Source organism: Protopterus annectens, chromosome 2.part0, assembly GCF_019279795.1.
Source record: "Protopterus annectens isolate FY-2018-M chromosome 2.part0, PAN1.0, whole genome shotgun sequence".
NCBI classification, from domain to species: domain Eukaryota; kingdom Metazoa; phylum Chordata; order Ceratodontiformes; family Protopteridae; genus Protopterus; species Protopterus annectens.
Genome location: NC_056728.1, coordinates 780,046,655 through 780,072,658, shown reverse-complemented (window position 1 = coordinate 780,072,658; position 26,004 = coordinate 780,046,655). Strand labels below are relative to the sequence as shown.

At 41.2% G+C, this 26,004-nt stretch overlaps 1 protein-coding gene across 1 annotated transcript in view; it reads left to right on the top strand.

The window, feature by feature from the left end:
• Positions 1–26,004, top strand: part of DENND4C (DENN domain containing 4C) — a 2,492,302-nt gene that overhangs the window by 1,756,706 nt on the left and 709,592 nt on the right. The window contains exon 22 of the mRNA XM_044061083.1: positions 17,243–17,352. Within this exon, the coding sequence (XP_043917018.1) occupies positions 17,243–17,352 (110 nt within the window). The remainder of the gene's footprint in view (positions 1–17,242; positions 17,353–26,004) is intronic.

Below are 26,004 nucleotides of genomic sequence, written 5' to 3'. Positions count from 1 at the left end.
AATGCCTTACGGTAATTTCAAGTACTGTTGGTATGGCCCTTTCCCTCTACCCTCTGTGGTAATCCTTCAATACTATTGCTGGTATTCCTTTACCTTTATTTATTTCCTTCCTTAAAAAAAAAAAATATCTTTCCTCCTTACTCTTCTTGATATTGTTGGATTTGTACTTTGGTATAATGTCTGAAAAAAATAAAAAGGGTGTTTCAGGGTTCAAACAGTGCAACAGGTGTAGTCCCCAAATGCCTAATAGTGATTCTTATCTGTATATTGTTTGGGAGATGCCCAACCTTTGGTACAACCTCCTTGTACCATTTGTCAGGGGTTCAGTTCCTGAATACTTAATGAAAGAAAAAGCAAGCTGATTTTGAAGGGTCTCCTTAAGACGCCTTCCTTAGAGGCTATGTCTGCGTCAGAGGGCTCACCCTTCCCAGAAAAGAGCACAGAGAACATAAAAAGAGACCACATTTGGCTCCTACTGTTCCCTCCGGTGGTAAGGAGGAGGAACCAAGACCAAAAATAACTCTCAGCTCCAGAGTCGAAACCAGGTTCTATGGCACCATCTTCAGTATCGTCGTCAATCATTTTATCATCTGCGCCTATTTCGTCAGTCAGCACTGACAGTATCTATAACACCGGCCTTGCCTAAACTACAAATTTTGACTTTCACACTGACCATGGCACTGAGGTTGCCCTCAATTTTGGTTCCAAGTTTGGGCACCCTTCCTACACAGATCTCTAAATTTGAGACATTGGTGCCAGTAAATCATACTGTACGGATTCGGTGCTCCCTTTCAGTGGATCCTTTTGTTCAGCAATTTAGCCCTTTCTTAGAATGGCCAGAGTCCCCATCGGGGAATATCCACTAGATCGACTAGGAGCCTCTCATAATTGGACATGGTGCATTTTGTGGACTAGCTGCTGAAGGCCGAGGGAATTGCATCACCTTCTAAGACCCCATTCCTCTTTGGACTTGGGAATCTGTCTCCACAGACTCCAGCTTACTCTCCTCCTTTGACCTGTTTGCAGACGTCTAAGTACTCTTCACTGACACCTTTATTGGGTCCCACACCTTCAGTGCCACTATACGATCTCACTGTGGCTCAGGAGCTGACTCTTTGGTCTTCAACTCGCTCCAAGCTAGGCCATCCTCAGATTCAGAACCGAACGGCGGGCTCCTCTGCACCTGGTATGGCTCTGGGTTTGTCTGTGGGTGACCATGGTTCCAGGAGCACTGTCTGTACCCCTTGGAGCTCTGTCCTTGGGAGTGGGCTCGGAGTTAGGTGTGACCCCGGTTCCGAGGTTGTCCTCTATTTTGGGGTCCCATCCTCTTTGGGTGGGCCAGCTTTCCAAGCAGTGGAGAGAGCTCTTGCCTCTGCAGGCAAGCCATCTGCGTTGGACTCTTCAGATATGTCCTGCCTCTGTGCCACAGCTGAGACAAGCCACTGCTTTGGGACTTTAAGCACAAGAGCTTAAGGATATCCTACCGCAGGGTGCCCCTTCTTAGGAGTCCTCTTCAAAAACCCCCACTGAAGAGGTACCACACAAGAGGACGTGCAAGAGGAAGCATGTGGACTCACCAGAGGAGTCTCTCTGAGGAAACGGACTACGATGAAGGGGAGAGGGTCCCCATGGCCACCCCCTGATGATGTCTCGTTTGGAGACATCCTGGAATTACTAAAGCAGAGGGGTGACTGGTAGCCTACCAATCCCTCTTCTGAGGAGGCCATGTTCCTGCAGGCCTTTCGTGCTCGACTCTCTACTTCCTGGGTGACCCTATCTGCAGATGAGCAGGTTCAGCTCATCGTGCAGTGTGCTTGGAAGAGTACTGATAATATTGAACCGATCCCATGAAGGCCAGACAAAAATTTATTTCCTCCTGAGCAGCACCCTCACTGACCCAAGGGTCTTCCAGTAGATGCGATGGTGGTGGTGGCTGCCATGAAAAAGGAACTGGCTGAAGAGAGCCAGACTGTTCAACCCCCAAACAGGGAGTCTCAGGAGGTGGACAGGCTAGGGAAGCGAGTTTTTGCATTATCGGTCTTTGTGGTTAGGTCTCTGAATTATCTGGCACACTTCACCAGGCTTCAGAGATTCTTAGTCGCTGAACTCTCCGAAACCTTAGCAGGAGCTGTTTCTGACGAGGTCCGTGACAAGGTTGCCTCACAGTTGGCTACCCTGGAATCCATATCCAACTCCTCCATGCATCTGATTTCTCACACCACGGAAGGAGAGCAGCCAGTGCAGTGGGTTCAGGCAGTGTCATGCCTGGATGCACCTTTGTGACTTTGCCGACCCTTTTAAGTTTTTCTTTCTTAGCACTCCAGTTGAAGCCTCTTCCCTTTTTGGTCTAAAAGTGAAAGAGACATTGGTCAGGTGTGAGAAGGCCGGTAAGACCTTGTCTGCCGTGGGTGTACTTTTTTTCCTCTCCTCCGTGTCCATAGGAACCAGAGGAGCGGAAAGTTGTGGCACAAGAAATCACAGGGTCCTTTCCATGACACACGTAGCGAGTATACTTCCCGAGGCAGAGGGGGTGACTCATCAGGAAGGCGTCCATACAGGGGCAGGAGGGGGTCCATGTAACTAGGGCTCCAGAAAGTCTTTCTCTGGACAAACCCTATCAGTGCTCTTGAGTAGCGGCCTGATTGCTTTCATCTGGAAGCAGTCGGGGAATGTTTTTCTTTGCACCTTCTGCCTGGCTAACCAACAGCTGTGTGTGTACAACGGCTCATAACCAGAGGATACCATGTCCCTTTTATTCTTTACCCAAGGTTATCAAGTCAAATCCCCCATGTTCCACCCAGTGAAAGGGAAACAGCAGTGCTAGAAATTCCAAAGCTGCCTCAAAAAAGAGTCATTCAGACAGTCTGACCAGATAGGATCTGGATTCTACTCAAGATTCTTTTAGTGCCAAAGAAAGCAGGGAACTGGAGACCGATTCTGGATCTCAGCATCCTAAACAAATTTGTCATACAAGAAATTCTTGGAGAAAGATGATTGGATGTGCTCAATAGATCTTCAGGATGCGTATTACCACATAAAAATGATCAAGCATGCCAGAAGATTTCTTTGCTTCCAGCTAGGGGGCAATCACTTTCAGTTCCGCGTGCTGCCCTTTGGACTCTCTACAGCCCCCAGAGTGTTCACCAAGTGCATGACAGTGTTAACAACTCATTCCAGACTTCAAGGATTCTGGGTGTTTCCGTGTCTAGGCAATTGGTTCTTCACCGCCCCCACCAAGAGTCTACTGGAGATGGCACTAAACTACACACTCGGATTAGCCGAATCTCAAACTGGGGAAAGTGCAACCTGATATCCCCTCTCAATCCTTAGAGTTTATCAGGGTGATTTTCAACACAAATGTTTGCCTAGTTTCTCTTCCGGGCCACAAATTCTACAGGATAAGATCCCAAATAGGGGTGATACTCTGTCAAAATCTAGTCCCAGTTTGAACAGTGCTTCAACTCCTGGTTCCATGGCATCATCCATTACCATAGTGCCCTTGGCAAGACTACACATGAGAATTCTCCAACGGGTCCTTCTAACTCAGTAGTATCCCTTACAACATCCCTTGTCCTTTCAGATAAGGATAACTCAGTGATGCAAGTAGGATTTAAAGTGAAGGATGACGCCAGATGAACAACAGTGGAGTCCCCCATTTTACACAAAACAGCCCAAGACCACAGTGACTACAGATGCTTCCCTGATAGTGTAGGGGGACTTTTCCAGGGGAATATGGTCCAAGGCACTTGGTCAGTGATAGAGGCCCACCTGCATATTAGTGTCCTAGAACTGAGGGCGGTGCTTCTAGAGTTGCAAGCTTTTCAATCCATCCTTCCATCAGGACAAGTGCTATTCAATCAGACAATATGTCAGTAGTCTGGTGCATCAACAAACAAGGGCGAACCAAGTCCTACCCATTGTGTCGAGAAGCCATGAGAATTTGTCAATGGGCGATAGCTTCCAACCGCTTTCTAGTTGTAGTGCATATTCCCGGGAGCTGCAATGTGATTGCGGACAAGCTGAGCAGATGCATCCTACTGCCTCATGAGTGGTCCCTCAATCCTATCTTTGTGGCGAAGATCTTCAGCCACTGGGGCCAGCCTTGCTGCAACCTATTCGCATCTCCAGCAAACCACAAATGCAACAGCTATTTCACCCTAATTCCCCTGCAGGGGGAGTCCCCAGGGGATACTCTTATTCATGATTGGGCCCTGGGACTTGTGTATGCTTTCCCACCATTTCCCCTGATTCCCCAGTTTCTACAGAAAGCCCTTAATCTGTGAAGCAGAGTAATCCTCATTACTCCTTACTGGCCTCAACAAATTTGGTTCCCTTTCCTTTGGCTTCACCTAGTATACCAATTATGGATTCTGGATCCAACTCCAAAATTGATCTCTGACCCACAAGGGTTGACTCACCCGAACATCCCCAGTCTTAAGCTGACAGCTTGGTTTCTCCACTTTGGTAATCGCCACATAAAATAACCTTACTTCCCCAGTGCGTGGTATTCTTCTGGCTTCACATAAACCATCCACCAGGAAAATTTAAATCAGCAAGTGGAAGAAGTTCCTTATTTGCTCCCGACAAAGCCAATTAGACCCTTGTTCTGTCCCAGTTAGTGTGGTTTTGCATTATTTATCAAGTCTTCTCCATTCAGGAGCAGCAGCCTCAACCATTCAAGTACACTTAGCTGCTATCTCAAACTTCCTTAATGGGTTTTGAGACTCATAGCTAATCTCCCATCATCTCTGCAATGATTCTTAAAATAATTTCTTATCATTATCAGTTTCTTAAAAGGTGTCTTGCATATTAGACCACCCTTCAGGGAACCCATCGAACCTTGGAATTTAACATTAGTACTACAATCCCTGACACGTTCACCCTTTGAACCTGTTTCCACTTGAGACCTTAAGTTACTGTCCTGGAAATCTCTCTTTTTGATGGCTGTCGCATCAGCCAGATGCATTTCAGAGCTTCAGGCTTTGTGTATTAAAAGCCCTTACATGGTATTTCATAAAGACAGAGTATCACTCCTGGCCAATTCTTTTTCTGCCCAAGTTTATCTCAGACTTGACAATTAACCAAGCGATTGACCTTCCAGTCTTTTTCCCCAACTATTCAAACAAAGGAGAGTACTGTCTTCATTTGCTAGATGTTCATAGTCTGTTATGTTTTTACCTGGACAGAACAAAGTCAGTACGTAAATCAGACCGGCTATTTGTGTCCTATTCAGGCGGAAAGTGGGAAAACCTGTCTCAAAAGTAACCTTGTCCAAATGGCTGAGAAACTGTAAATCCTTGATTTACCAATGAAATAAAATTTCTCTACCAAGCAAAGCCAGAGCACTTTCTGCCAGGTCAGTAGCAACTTCTGTTGCTTTCCATGCAAAGGCTTCATTGAATGATATTGGTGCAGCTGCAGCTTGGGGCTACCCCTCATACCTTTATCACTCATTACAAATTGGATTTGGCCTCCAGGAGAAGAGCGTCTTTTGGTTCAGTGGTGCACAGAAACATCCTTCCATAAGGGCATTTTTGGACTGTAGGTAGCTAGGGACTCTGTCCCATCAGTAAGGAATGAATGAAGATTAACAGCATCAGATAAAGAAGTTATGTTCTTACTAAAACGTTCCATCTGAGTTGTTCATCTTCATTCATTCATTACGTCCCACCCTCCTCCTTCCTCCAGAGGCTGTTGGTGGATTGAATTGGGTCCTACTCCTGCTTTAGGGTTTCTGCTCAGAGGCAGCCTTTGCTTTACTTATAATGAGCAAACTCAATCTGAGGTGGAGAAGGGTGTTGTGAGTAAAAGTTTAGCCCAGGAGTTTTTTTGGCTGGCACAAGCTTATTACAAGGCCGACTTGGTTCCGAGGAAGGAACCAGCACCCGTCAGTAATGAATGAATGAAGATGAACAACACAGGTGGAACGTTATAGTAAGAGCATAACTTATTTTTCCAGGTTGAGTTCTTGGTTCCTTTTTCTTCTCTATCCTGCTTATAGGGGTAGCTAACTCGCTCTGAGGAGGTTGAGCTAGGAGTGAAGGATCATGGGTAAGGGAGGAACTCAAGCCTGGAAGCTCAAGTCTGTTGGAGGGCGTCCAAATCGGATACGAGGATTGGATCCATAACCCATCAGTGAAGTAGAATGAGAAGAGGACGACACATACCAAGTTATGGTAACTACATAACTAATAACTCTTACTGTGGGCATGTTACATTTGTGAATATTTCAAGATGGTCACAGATAAAAATCCCCATTGGAAAATTACTTCCTTTCTTTATTTTATCAAATAGCTGACATTGGTTGCCCTGTGTTTCCAGACTTTCACTTTGTCATTTCATAGTTGCCCTTTAATTTCAGTTTTTCAGTTTATCACTCAACAGTTACCCTGTTACATTGCTGTCTTTAGCTGCATGTGTTTCTTGACAAATTAGAGTCAAAGTGGTGCTAAGTGTTTCTCTCTGGATCATTCCTAAGACAATGAACTTGTGAAACTTTATTTTGTTTTTGTGTGTTTTCTTTTTTGCTGCAGTACATTGATGACTGCCAAGCATTCCCAATTAGACTTGAACCCTGTTGCCCCTCTGTGCTGGGGAGTCCCCAGAATAAGAGAGTCAAAAAAACATTCACACTTGCTTGTCATACAGACATCCATTATGGTTGCTGTGCATCTATTGCCAGTAACATATGTGTGAGGATATTTGAATGCCTAAACTCAACCCCGGCTATGTGGACAAGCTACCCACATCTTCCCTGCCATGAGTGCAGTCTGCTGTTCAATCACTGATATGTGTTAACCACTTTAAAGTTGGCTTGATAAGTTAAAAGGCACCCCCCCCCCCAGGATCACCATGCAATGCCAGCGCTCCTCTGAGGGATTCTAGCAGTGTTTGTTCTGCTCCACCCCATTCTCTGAAGCTTGCCTAGGCATAAAACAGAAATGCAGACACTTCCAAGCAAAAATTCTAAAACTTCTGAACTGTCTTGCATACTTGGGATTCATACAGATATCCTTCCAGAGTTCTTTTGTAAATTGCATTTCCAGTCTCTTTCCAATCTTTTTTAACATCTTCTGATTGAGTATTTAGCTATTCTGAAATATTTTGTCATCCTAATTATCCCTTATTTCACAGCAGTTTCTGTATTAGATGCAACTAAAATCTCTACCAGAACTGACCTTACAATCCCCTCTCCCTTTTTCTTTTCCTGCACTCTGTCAGGGAAGGCAATCTCTCACCTGAAGTTTAACCTTCTGCTTTGCCTCATCCTACTCAATTACCTTCTTTTTCTAGTTATTTGCTCCCAGTGCCTTGGTTTCTTTGATATTTAGATTTTTTCCAGTAAGTGGAAACTTGCAGTCATCTCTACTGGTAAAATCTCCTTTCTCAATTCCCTTGTTGACTCTGTGGTCATTGTTCTCCTCCTTAAGTACCTACATTCATAATCCTATTATCCTCTTATTTCTTTAACTCTCCCTTGTTCCATCATAATCCTTTTCCATTTTGATTTATAACCTTTTGTTTGTGTTACATATATGAGCCTTAGCTGCATAGCCATAAAGTATCCTTTTTAAATCATTTAATACTAAACCACCTTGTTCTATGGGAAAATCAACTTTTCCCACTTAACTCTTCCCTCCCAAACAAATAACTTCAATTCTTTATCATCCATAACTTTTCCTGTGGTTGATAAAAAAAAAAAAAATACACCTGAGCTGCATATATTAGAGAGACAAACAAACATGTTCATTGCTTTTATCCAAATCCATAATTGAGTTTTTCCAATTTTTCATTTTTCGCTCTATACTTTCTTTAGTTTCTTCCTACGTATTCATAGCTGCCATAACAGGATCATTTTTGATCAGTACACTTAAATAATTTATTTTGGTATTGCTGAACCAGTTTGTGTGTGGCTACATAGTTACCACTTTAGCCTTAGTTTTATCTGCTTTAATCTTATATCCTGATAAGAGTTGAAACTTTATCAAAATGTTCCACAACACTGAAATATACTTTTCTGGGGTTATCAAGTACAACATATTTGCGGAGAAAGCTAATTTTCTTGATTAGTGTCATTTATGTCCTTAAATTTGTGTCCCTTTTTTTCTAGTGGCTACCAGACACAACTTGCCAGAGAGGAATCCCAAAAATCAGGCACTTGTGTTGACAGTACCAATTATGTTCCCCTTGTGATTAGATGGTCTAATGAAAAGTCTTCACCTTACATCTCCAAGATTTAAATTCTGAACTTTTACTAATCAGCAAGCGTTAGTAATATGGCAGGAGCTGCAAAGATGATATATTCTCCATGTGATGCAGTGGTACAGTGGACAATTTCCAACTTTGATGTTCCCATTTAAACTTCATCTTGTCGTATCATATTGGGAGCATTGTACTAGTGGTGGAGGTACTGTTCTTATGATATGTGGTAAGATGGTTTATTGGACTGTTTCCAACTAAAACTGTCAGTGTTTGTGTTGATTACATTGTCAACAGTACTCTCACTAATGTGCCAAAAAGTAGTTTTGTTGTGGAATGGTGACTAATCACAGTCTCCATCTCACAGCTCCATGGCTCATATTGGAGCAATAAACAACCCATGTTACTTGAGTAACAGTAGATGAAGTGACTTCCTATGATGTGCACATGCTCAGCAGATGAGGTTACATGCCTCTGTGGCTCAATCCTATGCTTTGTTCTGCCTCTTACTATAACTTATGTGTAGTGATGCTAGCTATTTGGCAGCACTATTCAGACTTACTAAAGAACAGCAAATGGCACATGGAAAGATGACAAAGCACATGAAACAAGAACTGAGCTCATATTGCTGTTAGAAGAACACCAACACTTACAGTAATATGAGAATTGTCTTTTGACACCCGCACCGCTATAATCAACATGCAAATAAGTATGTAATGTAAGAAATAAACATATTATGGGAGGGGGTGGAAACTTAGCTTTGTAAAACTGTTCATTTCTGATTGTCTTCCTTATGATTTTGGCATTTTAACAGATAACTCCAGTTTTGATTACTGTGAGGTAAATGTATTCGCTTTCCCTTTGGATCAGTGTAAGCCATCACTTTTACAACTTGATCTCAGATATATACCCATGATGGTTTCTTAGCCGTACGAAATTAAAGTGGACCATTTAATAATTCCTAAAAATTGCATTTATTGCATTATTCAAACCAAACTGCATATATAGAGAATTCAAATGATACGTATGAATAATATTTGATAGCAGTGTCTTGTTTTTTCATGCAACTCAGACGAAGTGCGAGTCCAATGCTTATATGCTTTTCAATACTGATGGCTAATCCTTGCAAAGTAATTTTATTCCTCCTTTTAATAGTGCAATCATTAAACACTTTCTGCTTTGATATATTTCTGAGTGGTACAGTTGTTTTTGGACATGTTTTAGAGAGAAGGGTTGTTTCCTTTTATATAACAAAATTACTGAATTAAAGCAGAATGGTGACATCATAATTAAGCATTCTGATAGGGACAGAAATGCGGTTGTATTCTATGTAGCCCACTATTTAGAAATGCTCATTTGTCAGATCCTATAACTTGCACTGGAGTAAAAGGACCACTGTTGTTGGGAGGCTTTATGTAATTTTAATGTGTTACTTTCTGACAAAGTATATCCATAGACTATTTTACTTGATACATTGCTGGAAATAAACCATTAGTCAAGGACCTCTGCTTGTATGCCTTCTTTTTGTTGACTCCCAAAATCTGTTAATGTCCCATAAAGTCACCAGGAAGAACAATAGTTTTGAGTACAAGGCATTTTTACAGAGCTTCATTTTCATTAGCGAGCAGCTGTAAATATCTCCTTAAAATGGATTGTTGTATTAGAGAGACTGCTGTTTTTATATATTAAGGACTTCCACTAGAATGAAGAAATGTATTTGCCTCACTCTTGTTTCTAGTTAATATGTCAGGATTGTGCAGTCACATGTTATGAAGGCCCCATTTGTTGCTTGAGTGAGTGTTTCTCTTGTTTCCAGTTTATTGAGTTAGTTCTTTTAGTTTGTATAACATTTTTTTCTTTGACCAGATTCTGTATAAGCACATTAAATGTTCTACCATGTGGGCTTCTTTTTGCTCCGTCATATGTCAGCATGGTAATGGTTTTATTTGAAACTGAATATATTTACACTAATGCATTTTATGAAACTCATGTATGACATTATTATAGATTTACAGATGACTTGATTTTTGTACTCAAAGGGGCACCAGTTTCACAAATAATTTTTTTCAGGATATCACATAGACTAGATTACTAGATTTGAATTTTATTTTAGTATTCATCTGTCTCCTTTACCTTACAGGATTTTACACTATTGAGTGAAAAGGATAAAAAAGAGTTTAAGGTAGCCTCTTTATTAAACCAGTTTCTGTAAATATATATATATTTTTTTTGTTAAGAGTGTCAAGCAACCATCTCTCCCTGTTTATTTCTCCTCTGTGTAGAGAGCTTTTTGAGGGGGTGAGCTGCCTGTAGTTTGAGTAGATTTCTCTGAGAGGCTTCTAGCATACCATTCCTGTATCAAATATTGGTCAACATGAGGTTATTCCAGAAAGTCTTTGTTTGCCTCTATATTTGTGGACTTTCCACTTTTATGTACTTTTTCTTCAGGTCATTTTCTTTATATTCGTTCTTTTATTATTTGCTGTCTGATTTTTGTCTACTTCTGGTTTAGTTTCTTTTCCCAGTTTATTAGAAATGCTTTTGCTAAACTAAGGGTTGGGAGGGTGGCCTAATGGTTAAGGTGTTTGCCTTACAAAAAACAAGGTGCAGGGTTTGAGTCTCACAAGGGATAATTGGCTAGGCTTACAATGGCTCGCAAGGGCAGTTAGCTAAGTACTAACCTATGAACCTATAAGCACAGATGTCATCTTAGGTGACTTTTCTTCGTGCTTGTGGAAATGATGAGGTCACTAAATATGTATGCAGTCCCACTATTGCTGCTGTGTACATGTAGTCAGTTTTGAGGAGGCCCGTTATCTCCTTCACAGCAAGGGATGTATAATCTTGGGATGCACTTTTTTATGTAGTTTGATAGGAGTGATGCATTTTTTTGTTTGTTAAATAATTCATTGCTTTTTGGAGCCAGTCAGTAATACCAAAGCTGTAAGGAAGAGGAAGAGCAAATTGATTTATAGCTGAACTTTATTCCAAGATGTCAGAGCTGTTTTCAATAGTATTTGCTTTAGTCTTCTGAAGCATTCTTTACTGAGATTTATTCTCATTTTTTCATGTTTTGTTATTGACCCTTCATGTATTCCCAAATATTCGTACACTCCCTTCTGACCAAGTTCCTTCATGTTGCATTCCTTTCCCTGGTTGATATGTTCTTGATGCTATACTTTTCCTTTCATAAACATTGTTTTTGCATATTTTTAGTTTTAACCATTTGTAGTTGTGCTTTCAGATCCTGTCCGATAAACTATAAACTTTTAAATTATCACAAAAGGGGGGGGGGGGGTGAGATGTCTTTAGACAAACTGTAAAGATAGCCTGACTTATTAAGTAAACAACTTAGTGGGTTATGGGCAAAACAAAATGGCAGTGGTGACAGAGAATCACGCTGAAATATACATTTTTGTGTTTTTATCCCTTGTATGATAATTTGCTCTATGTTGTAGCTTAGCTGCAAATTGTTTTCCTATTGTTTCATAGTCACTGCAATATAATTGATCATTGTAGGATGTAACTTGTATATTTGTAAACATTCCATTATTCCTGAATGTGGGATTCTGTCCGATGTTTGTTTTTATAATCTAGCAATGCCATACTTTGATTCTTATTATTTTTGTTACATTTCTCTATTATAACTTTGATTATAAATAAGATGATGATTTTCCCCATATGACTTTATTACCTTTCCCCCCAAAATGATTCTGAATTCTATCTGCATCATTTCTAGTATTTAATTCATATATTGTTGGAAGGCAAGTATTGTTTTTCCTTTTGTTAACCAACTTGGTGTCTGCTTGAGATGTCATATATCTTGTTCTTACTTAGGGCGAAATCTCTGTGTAAAGATATTAATACAGTTAGCTAGAAGTTAGGCACTGCATCTGAACACAAGGTTTTCCATTTAGGAGCTTTTCCTAATTTCATCACAGCTGCTGTGGCTGTTACTCTGTCCCATTTCATATCATCTACAATAGATGTCCTTACTTTTTTTTTCTGTCAATCCAGCATGTTTACGTTCAACAGGGTCTTCATAAATGTTTCTACAAAATGTGTATAGTTCTTTTTTAGTGGTGCTCTGTAAAACATTTTTGGATTATCAGTGAACTGGTTATTTTGTATTTTTTCTTGGTGTGCGATGGATGAGAAAGAAAAATTTGGGAGTGAGTTGGATGAAGTGGTGATGACTGTACCCAAGGGTGAGAGACTGGTGATTGGAACAGATTTCAAATGGTATGTTGGTGAAGGGAACAGAGGGGATGAGGAAGTGATGGGGTAGGTATGGTGTTAAGCAAAGGAATGCAGAAGGTCAGATGGTAGTGGATTTTGCGAAAAGTATGGACATGGCTGTGCTGAATACGTATTTTAACAAGAGGGAGGAGCGTAGGGTGACATACAAGAGTGGAGGAAGATGCACACAGGTGGATTATATTTTACGTAGAAGGGCCAGTCTGAAGGAGCTTGGAGACTGTAAAGCGGTGGCAGGGGAAAGTGTAGTTAGGCAGCATAGGATGGTGGTTTGTAGGATGACATTGGTGATCAAGAAGAGAAGGAGGAGTGTGAGGGCAGCACCAAGGATCAAATGGTGGAAACTGACAAAAGGGTAATTGTGAGGTGGAGTTCAGGGAAGAGTTAAGACAGGCACTGGGTGGCAGTGAAGAGTTACTGAATAGCTGGGTAACTACAGCAGAGCTAGTAAAGGAGATGGGTAGAAATGTGCTTGCTGTGACATCTGGAAAGAGGATGGAGGACAAGGAGACCTGGTGGTGGAAAGAAGAAGTACAGGAGAGTATACAGAGAAAGAGGTTGGCGAAGAAGTGGGATTGTTAGATGAAGAAAGTAGAAGAGTATAAGGAGATGAGGTGCATGGCAAAGAGAGAGGTGGCGAAGGCTAAGGATTAGGCTTATGAAGAGTTGTATGAAAGGTTGGACACTAAGGGAGAAAAGGACCTGTACCAATTGGCTAGACAGAGGGGACCGATCTAGTAAAGATGTGCAGCAGGTAAGGGTGATGATGGATAATGAGGGAAACGTACTCGCAAGCGAGGAGAGTGTGTTGAGCGGATGGAAAGAGTACTTTGAGGGGCTGATGAATAAAGAGAATGAGAGGGAGAGAAGGTTGGATGATGTGTGGATAGCGGATTAGCAAGGAGGAAGGTAAGGATAGCTATGAAGAGGATGAAGGATGGAAAGGCTGTTGGTCCAGATGACATACCTGTGGAAGCATAGAGTTGTTAAGGTGAAATGGCAGTTGAGTTTTTAACTAGATTGTTTAATGAAATCTTGGAAAGTGAGAGGATGCCTGAGGAATGGAGAAAGTGTTTTGGTACTGTTTTTTAAGAATAAGGGTGATGTGCAGAGCTGTAGTAACTATAGAGGGATTAATTTGATCAGTCAGCACATGAAGTTATGGGAAAGAGTAGTGGAAGCTAGGTTAAGAAGGGAGGTGATGATTAGTGATCAGCAGTATAGTTTCATGCCAGGAAGGAGCACTACAGATGCGTTGTTTGCTCTGAGAGTGTTGTTGGAGAAGTACAGAGAAGGTCAGAAGGAGTTGCATTGTGTCTTTGTGGACTTAGAGAAAGCATATGACAGGGTGCCTAGAGAGGAGTTGTGGTATTGTATGAGGAAGTCTGGAGTGTCAGAGAAGTATGAAAGAGTGGTACAGGATATGTACGAGGGTAGTGTGACAGCGGTGAGGTCTGCAGTGGGAGTGATGGATGTGTTTAAGAAGGAGGTGGGATTACATCAAGGATCAGCTCTGAGCCCTTTCTTATTTGCAATGGTCGTGGACAGGTTGACAGACGAGATTAGACAGGAGTATCCGTGGACTATGCTGTTTGCAGATGACATTGTGATCTGTAGTGAGAGTAGAGAACAGGTGGAGGAGACCCTGGAGAGGTGGAGATATGCTCTAGAGAGAAGAGGAATGAAGGTCAGCAGGACTAAGACAGAATATGTGTGTGTGTGTGTGTGTGTGTGTGTGTGTGTGTGTGTGTGTGTGTGTGTGTGTGTGTGTGTGTGTGTGTGAATGGAGAGGTAGGATAGAGGAATGGTGAGGATGCAGAGGGAGTAGAGGTGGCAAAGGTGGATGAGTTTAAATACTTGGGATCAACAGTTCAGAGTAATGGTGAGTGTGAAAGAGAGATGAAGAAGAGAGTACAGGCAGGATGGAGTGGGTGGAGAAGAGTGCCAGGAGTGATTTGTGACAGACGAGTACCAGTAAGAGTGAAAGGAAGGTCTACAAGAGGGTAGAGAGACCAGCTATGTTATATGGGTTGGAGACAGTGGCATTGACAAAAAGGTAGGAGGCATAGCTGGACGTGGCAGAGTTAAAGATGTTAAGATTTGCACTGGGTGTGACGAGGGTGGACACGATTAGGAATAAGTATATTAGAGGGTCAGCCCAGGTTGGAATGTTTGGAGACAAAGCCAGAGAGGCAAGATTACGTTGGTTTGGACATGTGCTGAGGAGGGATGCAGAGTATATTGGGAAAAAGATGCTAAGGATGAAGCTGCCAGGTAACAAGAAAAGAGTAAGGCTTAAGATAAGGCTTATGGATGTAGTGAGAGTGGACAATGCAGGTGGTTGGTGTGACAGAGCATGATGCAGAGGACAGGAAGAAATGGAAATAGATAATCTGCTGTGGCGACCCCTAACGAGAGCAGCCAAAAGAAGATGATTTATTTGCATGCCTTCTAAGTTTTTCTGCTTGTGCTGATATTTTTAGTTTATTGTAAAGTAGTGTTTGCTCAATCCTGGTCGCTTTTGATGCATCACATTCTTTTTAACATCTCTGTCTTTCTAAGCTATCTTTTTAAGGATTCTTAATTATCTGTTCCTGTCTCTGTATTCTTCAGTAATAATTCTCATCTTAGTTGCTTTTTAATTTTTATCTGTTTGATGTTTCTATGGTGGTATTCTGCTTCCCTTCCTTTGTTTCTGTACATTTTTGTGGTAACACTTGATCCATTACTAGTTTAACTGTTCTGACAAGACATTGCACTCTGCACTGGTAAGTTTAACTTTAACACTGTGCTAATTAAATCCCAGTATGTCCTTCCAGGAGTCTACACTGCGCTAACTTCTGATGGACTCATGCATATTCATGCTGGTGAATAAAGGACTGGATCTATTTTATTGTATGGTGGAGTTTTTCTTCATGTACTGTCATTGTGCATGTTGTAAGTTTAAATCTAATCTTGACAACATATCAAATCAAGCAAACTAATGATGTGTACATCTTCAAACAGGTCTATCCATCAGAAGAAGTCAGCTTAGTAATCAAATCGAAGTCTTGTTTAGCATACATGAGCAGTTCACAATCTCAGCTACACTTCTTTTTGCATGACTTTTTCTGGTTTAGTACATACCACCTTATGTCATAGAAAGCTGTTACTTTAAATAAGGTAAATTAAATTGCATCTTTCTGAATTGCAGTGCTGCACAGTTCTTGCATTTTCAGTCACTTTTTATGGCTGATCCTTTCTTTGGCCTGCTTCTGGCTAGCATGCAATGCAGTCTCCATCTTGCTTTTTCCATGTTCTCTTGTAATTGCAGCCGCAAAGGAATAACAGAAAACCAGGCAATCTCAAGTAAATTTGCTTCTAAGATTTTCAAAGTGCACTGTTTTTCAGAATTGCATAGACAGGAGATTTTTTTTTTAAATGACTGCTTTACCTACATTCCTAGCATGTCTGTTTCTAGCCTTAGGAAGTCTGTCCGCCATTGGTTGCACAGTTCAGTCATTGAGAGAAATACCTAACGAATGGCAGTTTCTTTCTGTCTTGACAGTTAAATACGTTGTCTCTGCATGCCTTTTATTTTGCCCTTCCCTCTTCAAGAAAAGTCCGTCACTTTATCCACTTTAGCACATTTATAGCTTCTTCTTTGGCAGTATGCAAGAATGCTGGGCACTGAATCTCTTCAGACTTTTGAGCTTATCCATTTGCTGTGAGGAATAAATCTGATGCTTGGATCAAGAGCTTCCAATTTTCATCCTAGTTTCCTTCTTGCAGAATATGTATTCCACTAGGGTGCAACTCAGACACACACTTGTATTGGGAATTATAATTCTGTAGTTCTGCAGAATCTCTTGACAGAACATGTATTTCTTCAGTTTCAACAGATTGTGGCTTCATATCTGGCATACGTTCTGTCCAGTCTCTTGACACCTGGTCATGTCAGAAAGTACTGGGTGGATAAAATCAGTGTAGTGTGCATTCACCTGAATTCTTTGGAACATCTGTGAACCACATATATTGGTAATAGCATTTAAAGGTATATAAATAAGAATGCTACAAACCCCTACCAGTATGTGTCTGTGTAATGTACACTGTAGGCTCATCAGAATTTGCTTGATCAACTAATTACATAAAATAATTGCTTGAAACCTCGTATTGTAATCATACGTATTGCTTCTTGGAAATAGTAAAAGGAACTACAAATGCAGCAAATAGACCAGAGTTTAGCTAGGTCACTTCCTTTGATGATGATTGCTTTTAATGACAACTATCTGCAGTGTATCATGGGAACTAAATGATGTTTTGTCCAGTTTTGCAGCTGTAAAATGTTGCTCTACCTTTACCTTTAAATGTAGTCATGCATTTATGTGTGTTTTAGATTGACAGAAGCAGTCTAATTTCAGGGACTATTTTTTCTCTTTTTTTCACTGTTTATTCATTTGTAGTGTACATGTCTTATTTTTATTTATTTCTTTGTTTTGTTTGAGGGTCCATTTTATAAGTGAGATGTTATTTTGTTGTCTGATAAGACTATGCTGCTAGTAGTGAAGGCCCTTGGGGCAGAGCCTTATTATGCACAAAGGATGTGTTACCGGACAGATAAAAATCACCTTTGTTGTGTCTTATTCATTGCCCTAACAACAGTTTCTGTAGGGCGAGTTACTGCATGGATAGTTGCTGCTTCCTTGTTAAAGTTCACACACAAAAATATCATAAATATGTCAGGATGTGCTAACATTTCTATTCTTTCACCACATTTATATTCATTTCTTTGTTCTTTGTATTTCAGGTAGTGCCACTATTTCTGGAGTGAGCAAGGAGCCAGATTCTGAGAAGTCAGACTATGGTTCATCCCATCATGCTAGTTTTTCCAGCATTTTCCAGAACTGTGCCATGGAGGTGAGAATGTTGTATGTTTTCAAAGCCAGGTATTAAGGAGGGAAGTTTTAGAAGTAATTAGCTTTAGCTTACAAACAGCTTTTCATTGACACAGTCTGGAGCAGTCTGGTGTTCCATTAATTCAGAAAAATGTGTGGTGGTGATAGGAGAAATATACTTTTGAAGCTGTATGGGTACATATGAAGCACTGGGGAAAATGTTGGCTATCACTGAGGCATGATGGAAAGAAGGAGGAGGGTGAAAGACGTTCATCATCTTAATCACTGCTGCGGTAACCTTAGCTGTAGTGGTTATATCCTGCAGGGCATCTTCCACATGCTCACATTGTCAGGCAGCTCGAGCTGAGCTGACTAAAAGACAAGTTTGTAGCGAAGCCCTTAAGAGGTTCACTGCCTTTGAAGAGTGCACGCTTCTCAGGTCTTCGAAGATCAACGATTGGCTTGTGCTTTCCTTTGCTATCCAGATAGTTACCTTTGAAAAACAAATCTTCACGTTTCTTAATAATGTTGATGTGTTATTACTTTCTACTTCTTTAGCAAAGTTATTGTAAAGCTAGGAGTGTTTAGTTTTAGCTAGTAATGTACTTTTAAATGGAGCACTACTTTTTTCTATCAATTTAAAAGTAGTGTAAAGTAACTGTAAACATTTTTCTGTCTAGAAATTGTCTTTTATGGGGCTGGTATAGTGTTATAAAGTGCTTCTTACTCTATTTTTCTGTCAGAAAAGTAACTTTTGTGGACTGGTAATATTTACTGGCAATTGCTGGTTGTCTTCCTAGAAGAAGGCACCATTTTCGACTTGACAAAGAAGCGTACTACCAGTACCACAGGTAGTCCTGCTTCAAGCAACAAAAACAGAGAAGTTAAGCAGATGGTCTTTGCCAACACAGCAGACTAGCAATGTGCCTCACTGCAGGTGGGTGACTCTGCTGTGGCCATTTCTTGTACCTCAGACTATTCATCTTTTACCCCAGGATCTCTTTGGAGTAGCACCTACACCCGCTATGGAACTGGGGTTAGCCATGCCCTCTGTGTCTGTTTGGTTCCCTCAGTGCACAATGGACAGCCACTCTGGTCAGTCTTTGGAGAGGGAACAGGGAAGGTTTTGTTATTATGTCAGAATGCTGTGCCCATCCCTGGGGAAAAAGCTGCTGCCATTAGTAACACAGTTTGCCCCATTTTTTATGGGGAGTTTCTCAAGTGCAACTCTCTGCCTCCTCTCAGAACAGTCATCTTGTAAGATTCTGTTCCAGGACTCCATACAACAAGGCCTGGAAGACAGATGCCTTTTCTTTTCCTTGGACAGGAATGTTACTGTATGCTTTTCCACCCTTTCCAATAATATCAAGTGTGTTTCTGAAGATTCAAATTGAATCCCCCAAGATCATTGTGCTGACTTCCTTATGGCCAAGGCAACTGTGGTTTTCTCTTCTTTTCGGAATAGCCAAGGACAGCTATCACAAGCTTCCTCACAGACTAGATTTACTCACACAGAAACAGAGGTGTTTTATGCACTCTGACATTAATCAAATGCAGTGGACTGCCTGGATGATAGGATCTTAATTCATTTTAGGCACCTCTTTACTGAGGATGTGCATTAGATACTAATGGAGACAAGAACGCCTGCTATTATAAAGTCATATATTAGCAAATGGAAAAGAAGGGTTTTCTAGTTGGTGCTAACAACATAACTAGCACTCATTCAAGGGCTGGTTGTTATTTGGTTTTACAATATTTGTATGAGTTACTGTCCTATGGCCTTTCTTATTCCTCTATCATGCTTCATTTATCGGCCATTGCACCATGCCTGCCCATGGATCCTCCCCTTTAAATGCAGTCTCTTGTCAAAATGTTCTTGAAAGAGGTTTTGCGTTAATAGGCCTCCAAGAAAACTGGTGGACCCTTCTTGGGATCTTAGTTTTGTTAGAGAAGCTAACACTTGCTCCATTTGAACCAGCAAATCTGGCTAACTTGACTTTCTTAATATGGAAAACAGTTTTACTGATTGCTGTGACCTCTGAAAGTCGAGTATCTGAGTTGCTGTCTCTTAGGCGAGTCAGCCCTATCTCATTTTCCATAGGGACAAATTTATTTTAGAACTAATCCTTCTTTTATTCCTAAAGTGATATCCAAGTTTTCTTTAAGCCAAATTACCTATCTCTCCATTTTCTTTTCTGAACCTAAAAATGAGGGAGAAAGGATATTCCATGCCTTGGATGACCGCAGACAACTCTGATAGTATCCTGACAGAACTACATTTTTCATGTCTTTGAATCAGTTGTTCATTTCTTATGAAGGTAAGAAGGAACAACCTGCGTCAAAACAGACTGTTTCCATATAGCTGTCAAAGGCTATTGCAGTTGGGGTCAAGGCCCACTCTACCAGGACTTGAGTTCATGTATGTTTTTTTGGAAAGGGTTGGATTCTAGAACTGGAAGCTGCTATTTGGTCCTCTGTATGTACTTTTACAAAGCACTATAGTTTTTGATTCCTTCAGTAGGTCCAGATCAGGCTTTGCTAGGATCATTCTCTAGGGATGAAGAACTCTTCTCTTTCCATCTCCCAGATATAGTTAGCTAAGGTAATATACCCATGTAGCTAAAGCTACTGCAGCAGTGATCAATATGACATAGTACAGTTTTGTAAGTTGAACTTACCATAACAGTAGATGTTTAAATGATCACTGCTGCAGTAACCACTCCCTCCCTCCAGCCTTTGTTTTTTGGTATGTTTTTTATGCTAGGGTGTGAACATTTATTTTTTTGTTAGTGCTGGCTTTTCCCTTTCATGTCTCAGCCTCCCTCTTTCTGCTGGCATTGAAGCTCTGAAGGGCTGTGCACCCAAACCTGTCATTCTAGTCAACAGCTTGAGATGCCTGATTGTTTAGGCACGTGGAAGGTTCCCTGAAGCTTTGGAAGCTGGATGGCTGTTATATCCTTGACAGGCTGTAACCCATATAGCTAAGACTACAGCAGCAGTGATCATTCGAACATCTGCCATTATGTTAAGTCCAACTTACACAACTATACTTTCTCTCATTGGAAATTATTGAAGCAGTTTGCATTCAGAGTCCTAGTTTAAAAAGTGCATAAGTGACTTTAGTTTGAGTAGGTGAAAGTATAATCAGAAGTAAAAGTTGATCTCTCCAACAACTCTTAGCTAGTTGTATTTCAGCATTATTTTTCTTGGAAAAAATAGATTGTAGTATTTGATACTCTGAACTGAACTGCAGTTTGTGCACACCTAACTTTAACTCCTTTGACCATGTTCTGTCTGTAAATATGAACATTCTGCATAGACTTTCATAGGTATGATCCATGAATTCAAGTAAAATGATCATTAGTGACTTGACTTCATAGTCTGAATTCTGTTTTTTCAGTCTTATCTAGTGAACGCTGCAACAGTGAAGTCATACTTTGGAGGGTCATTTGCAGTGGATAGAAAACTTTGGTAATTCCTGCTGATCACTTGTGATATGATTATCCTGAAAATTGTCCTTCCATTTGTAGGGTACATGATTTCTAGTTTATCCATAGTACATTTTGCTAAGGTTAAAGGATGTGCACACCACAGCATTTTCCAGATCACGTGTGACATGGTTATACTGAAATTTTTTTCCATTTACAGGTCACACCTTTTCTAGTCAATCCATAGTACCTTGTGCCATGGTTAAATGATGTGCACACCACATCATTTTCCAGTTCTTACCTGAGGTTTGCATAGTTTCGATCTCTTGATATTGCATGTCTTTCAGTACAGATCTCCAGTCATCACGTGTCCCTTGGACATATCCCATGTTTGACTGCTTTAAAAACCGTAGGGTATCAGAGCATGACTGTGGTAACCCAATCTCAATCCAGGAATTTGTGAATGGTTTCTTTATTGCTTTTGCCATGGTTTTCTTTGTAGGATTATCTTTTGTCATCTAGGTCTTTCTTATTCTTGATCTGCGCTGCTTGGGATGAGCTGTACCTTGCCTTCACTCATCCCCAAGATCCCCATTGCTTTTTAGGAACTGTTGTAATTCAGATCTCATTCTGACATGCATTGTTGAAGGTCTCATACTATATGCCTAATAAATGTTGAACTTTACTAAGCCCTCTTTAGTTGCCAGGTCATCGAAGACGAGCACAGTGGGAAGTGCCGATTCATCAGCCATCATCAGGACATTTCAGTTCATCAGCTTAGACATATCACTGTGAGACAATAGAAGACTGACCTTAACATCACCATGCTGGTAGAGGTGAGAGATTTTGGTGTAGAGACCATCCAAAAAAGGTTACTACCACTGGGCTAAGTAGAAACCAGAGATAAGCAGACTAGGGGACGATAAGATCAAGTCACTGATGAAGTCGGTCTTCCACCAGGTCCTCAGTGGCCAGTATTGCAAGTCTTGTATTTTTTGATGTCCACATAGAGATGGAACAATATATTTATTATGATAAACATGCTTGGGATGGTACCCCCCCCACCATAGCTCTTGTTGTTGAGAACTGTGGAACTGGTGCAAACCCATCCCACATGTGAGCCCTTTGCTTGTGCAGAGTAGGTTTTCAAGTCCTCAGAACAGTAGTCAAGGGTTGTTCTGCTTCCTTCATTTTTCTTTGAGATGAGCAGGCTCATGCCATTTCTCTTGTACCAGCTTGGACCTTCCATTTTTCCCACTGTGGTATTAGACCTTCACGGTCCCTCCATCTAGTGTGAGGTGACCAAGTAAGCAAGAGAGAGAGCAGTGTTTACCAGTAACATTTTTTAGTATCCTTTTTTTTTTTAAACAAAAAAAATCTTTATTGAATTGTCACTTATGACATAGACAATCATAGATTTACATAAATGAAAACAAAGCATATTGACATACTTTCAAATGCAACGATTCTCAATCCAGTGTTACATAGCTCATTCAATTCCTGCTTTCCCTTAAACATCATTTCTCCTCCAAGACATTATGCATGTACTGTTCCCATAATTCCTATTTTTATATGTAATTTGCTCCTACCCTTTCTAAAGATCCCCCTTCCAGTTCTTACCTCTCTTGCTATATTCACTATGTCTAATGTGGTTGTTTTGGACTTAAATTTCCATTTTTTAGTAATTGTTTTTTTACCAGCTACCTGAATTTAAACTCAGCAAGGCCTTATTATGTCTAGGCAATTCATATGTTGTATTACAGCTCAAAAAATAATTAGTTTCATCAATGTGCTCACCCAGTATTTCTGACAGAGTAGGATGTAAGGAATTTTAAAAGTGCCAACTCATTACATTCCCAAATGTATGTTCCCAATTACCACTTTACTCCCCATCACACCTCCAACATTTGGGGCCTACTCGAGGAAAAAAAAATCTTTGGAGCCTGCTTGAGGGTAGAAAAATACCTCTGCAAACACTTCCTAAGCAAAACTTGTAAATCTTCTAGACTTTGCATATTTGGGAGCCATGCTTGTACCCTCCCTTTGTTTCTTTGTGAATTGCTTATCCTTTCTCTCTTCCCAGTCCTTTTTAACCTTCTCGGATTGATTCCTATAGTTGTCTTGCAATATTTGTTTAGCCATACCCTTTGTTTCCAGTGTCAGAGATCACACAAGGCTATCTCTTCCATGTACAGCTTTCAATATGTGTTTATTTCTAAGTCGAATATTTGTGTACGACTCAAGTACATGCCTGGCTCCCCATCTGCATCTTCCTCAGAAGAGGAACACATGTCTAACTCCCAGGTAACTAGGAGAAAGTGAAGAACCTCTCTCCCTCTGTTGACTCTTAGCAGCTGTGGATTCTTAGGTGATCATTGTGAGGCAAAGATAAATAATAGTTCTTTTTCTTTATTTAACTCTTCTTTGTATGACCTTTTGTTTGGAAAAAATTTACATCATAGACTTTCATGGAGTGAAATGTGCTTCCTTGTCGTTTCCCTTACATTTGCTTGATGGGAAAAGATGTAAGCATATGTACTCTGGTTGTTAAGTGCATGTAATGCTTAACTATCCCCATCCCTAGCTTTCCTCTGACCCTTTCTTCATTTCTCTTGTGTACTAGGATGCCTGTTTTGATTCCCTATCTACTGCCTGTTCCAGTAGTCCCGCTTGTAGATCCACAACCCTCTCTTTGGAGAAGCGTATCCAATAAGTAGTTAGTGTGTTCCTATTTTCTATTCTCCTCTTCTTCAGTTTGAGTATTTCACATCTCCCTCACCTGAAGTTCTGCATTCATATCTTGGCCCCCATTTCTTTTGGTATCTAGTAAAATGAGCTTTAGGTTCTGGTTATTTCCTTTTTCCTCCATCTTGTACTCCTTTCTGATGGCTATTCTATGGACTATTTCTGGCATGTTCCCTTCCCTGTCCCCTGTATGGCCTCCATAACTGCACACAATACTGAGTTTTATCTGACCAGGGCATTATTGAGTAGGAACTTTACCCCCTTACTTCTGGAGTCTGCCCCAAAAGAGAAAAGACCCCACCATTCAGATTACTGCTGCTAGTGCCCTTTTACTGTGCTCCTGTTCACCAGTACTCAGTAAGGTGCTTTTGCAGCCCCTGATGCCCGCTTCAATGGATTTGCAGGCCGCTACCGAGACCTGTTCGGAGTCCGGTGTGCTGCGAGACTTTTCTTTGACTACGGAACCTGCAGATGTCTTTACCTTGGATGGGTCTGGAGCCGCTGTGAAGACGCTGTCTTCTGAGGAAGTTCTTTGAACTATCGATATTTGACACAAACCGACAACTTCTTTCACATCTTCAGTTCTGTCTAAAACTACCGAGTTTCTAAGGCCAAGAGTACGAGCTACACCTAAAAAAGATGACGACTCAAACTCAAGCACCTGCTTTCTTGCCACATCAAATGCTTAAAATGGCAGAAGACCTGATTATGCTGATTAGGGGAAGCCAGCCTTCTCCTGCTAAGAGAAAGAGACCTGTCCCCAGCAGCTTTAACAGACCAAGAGTCTGACGACTCTGAAGTTTCTGAGTATGAAGACATGCCTTTATCTGCTTATGAGGATTCAAATGCAGAGGAATCCATTCCCTCTGCTTCCCCTGCAGAGGATTTTTCTTTTGGTGAAACCGTACATACTTTGAGAGCATTTCCACTGGGAATGCCAAGACTATCCTCAGTCCAAAAAGTGACTCAGAGAATTTCTAGATTTGCCAGAACATAGACCTTTAGCAATACCTCCAGTTCTGGATGTTGTGGATGAAGTTTTTATGGAATCCAGTCTAACTTCTGATACTTTACCCCCTGCTCCAGGGAAACCAGACAGGTACTAGAGTCACTGACTCTCACAAATTTCTTTTCAAAAATCCTACTACTGACCCAGAGGTCATTTCCCAGGGGCCTAAAGGTATAAAAGCAACTACAGCTAAGAATCCCACCCCTTTGTACAGGGATTACCGAGCTTTAGACAGATGGGGTAAAAAGTATGCTCCTCTGCAACTCCCGCCATTAGGGCATTGAATTGCCAGTTTCACATGCTGAAATACCAGCAACATATTGTGGAACTTATTAAGCAGAAATTAGCTACCTTTGCAGACTGTGCAGAAAATAAAGAATTACAAGAGCTTATACATTCTGCAAGCCAGGTCAGCAAGCATACTTTGCAATGTGGCTTTGATGCCCTAGAAGCATCTTGCAGGGCAGCAATCACTGGTTCTGTGCTCAGAAAGCATGCTTGGCTTAAGGAGCAGAACGTGCCAGACTATGTCAAATCTAAATTACTAGACGCCCCTTTGAACAAGGGCAATCTGTTTGGCACCAAAGCCAAAGAGGTTCTAAAAAAGATGGAGGAAAAGGCTAAATCTATGCAGACAGTCAAAGATTTCTTGTAAGTGCAGCCTCCTAGATTCAGTAGGCATTACTCCTCGAAACACTGGTCCTTTCCAGCCCCCTCAAGGCCATCTCAAACTAGACCTGGGGGAAACAGACCCCCCCCCCCCTCTGACTACAGTCTCAGGGTATGCAGAGATCTAAGCAATGGAGTGCCTCCACTTCAAAAGTAGGGAGTGCTAAGCCATCCCCTTACGGAAAGAATTCACAATCACTTCTCTGTTCCACTCCTCACCTTTGCCCAACTGCTCATCTCCCTAGGAGGAAAACTTGCCCATCATACAAAAAACTGGACCTCCATCACCAAAGACTGATGAGTCCTCAACATTGTAGCCCAGGGGTACAAATTTTACTTCCACTCACTGCCAACCCCAAAAGGGTTCTCAGAACTTCCTCCAAACCAGTGGGCACAGGCACAAAACCAAGTTCAGTCCTTGCTCTCCATAAGGGCAATTCAACCTGTTCCTGCAGAACAGATAGGTCAAGAGTTCTATTCCAGAGTTTTCCTGGTACCCAGAAAAGAGGGCACTTGGTGCCCATTCCTAGATCTTTCCATTCTGAACACCTTCCTGGTGGTACCAAAATTCAAAATGCTCACCCTTCAGCAGCTTCTTCCTATGCTTTCCAAAGATGCCTGGTTAGCCACCCTAGACCTAAAAGAAGCCTATCTGCACAATACCTATCAGGGACTCATGCAGGAAATACCTACCTTTCAGGGCAGGATCTATGCAGTATCAGTTCTCTGCACTTCCCTATGGCTTATCCACTGCTCCCAGAGATTTCACAAAATGCGTGGCTCCAGCCATTGCCTATTGCAAACAGAGAACAATTCAAAGTTA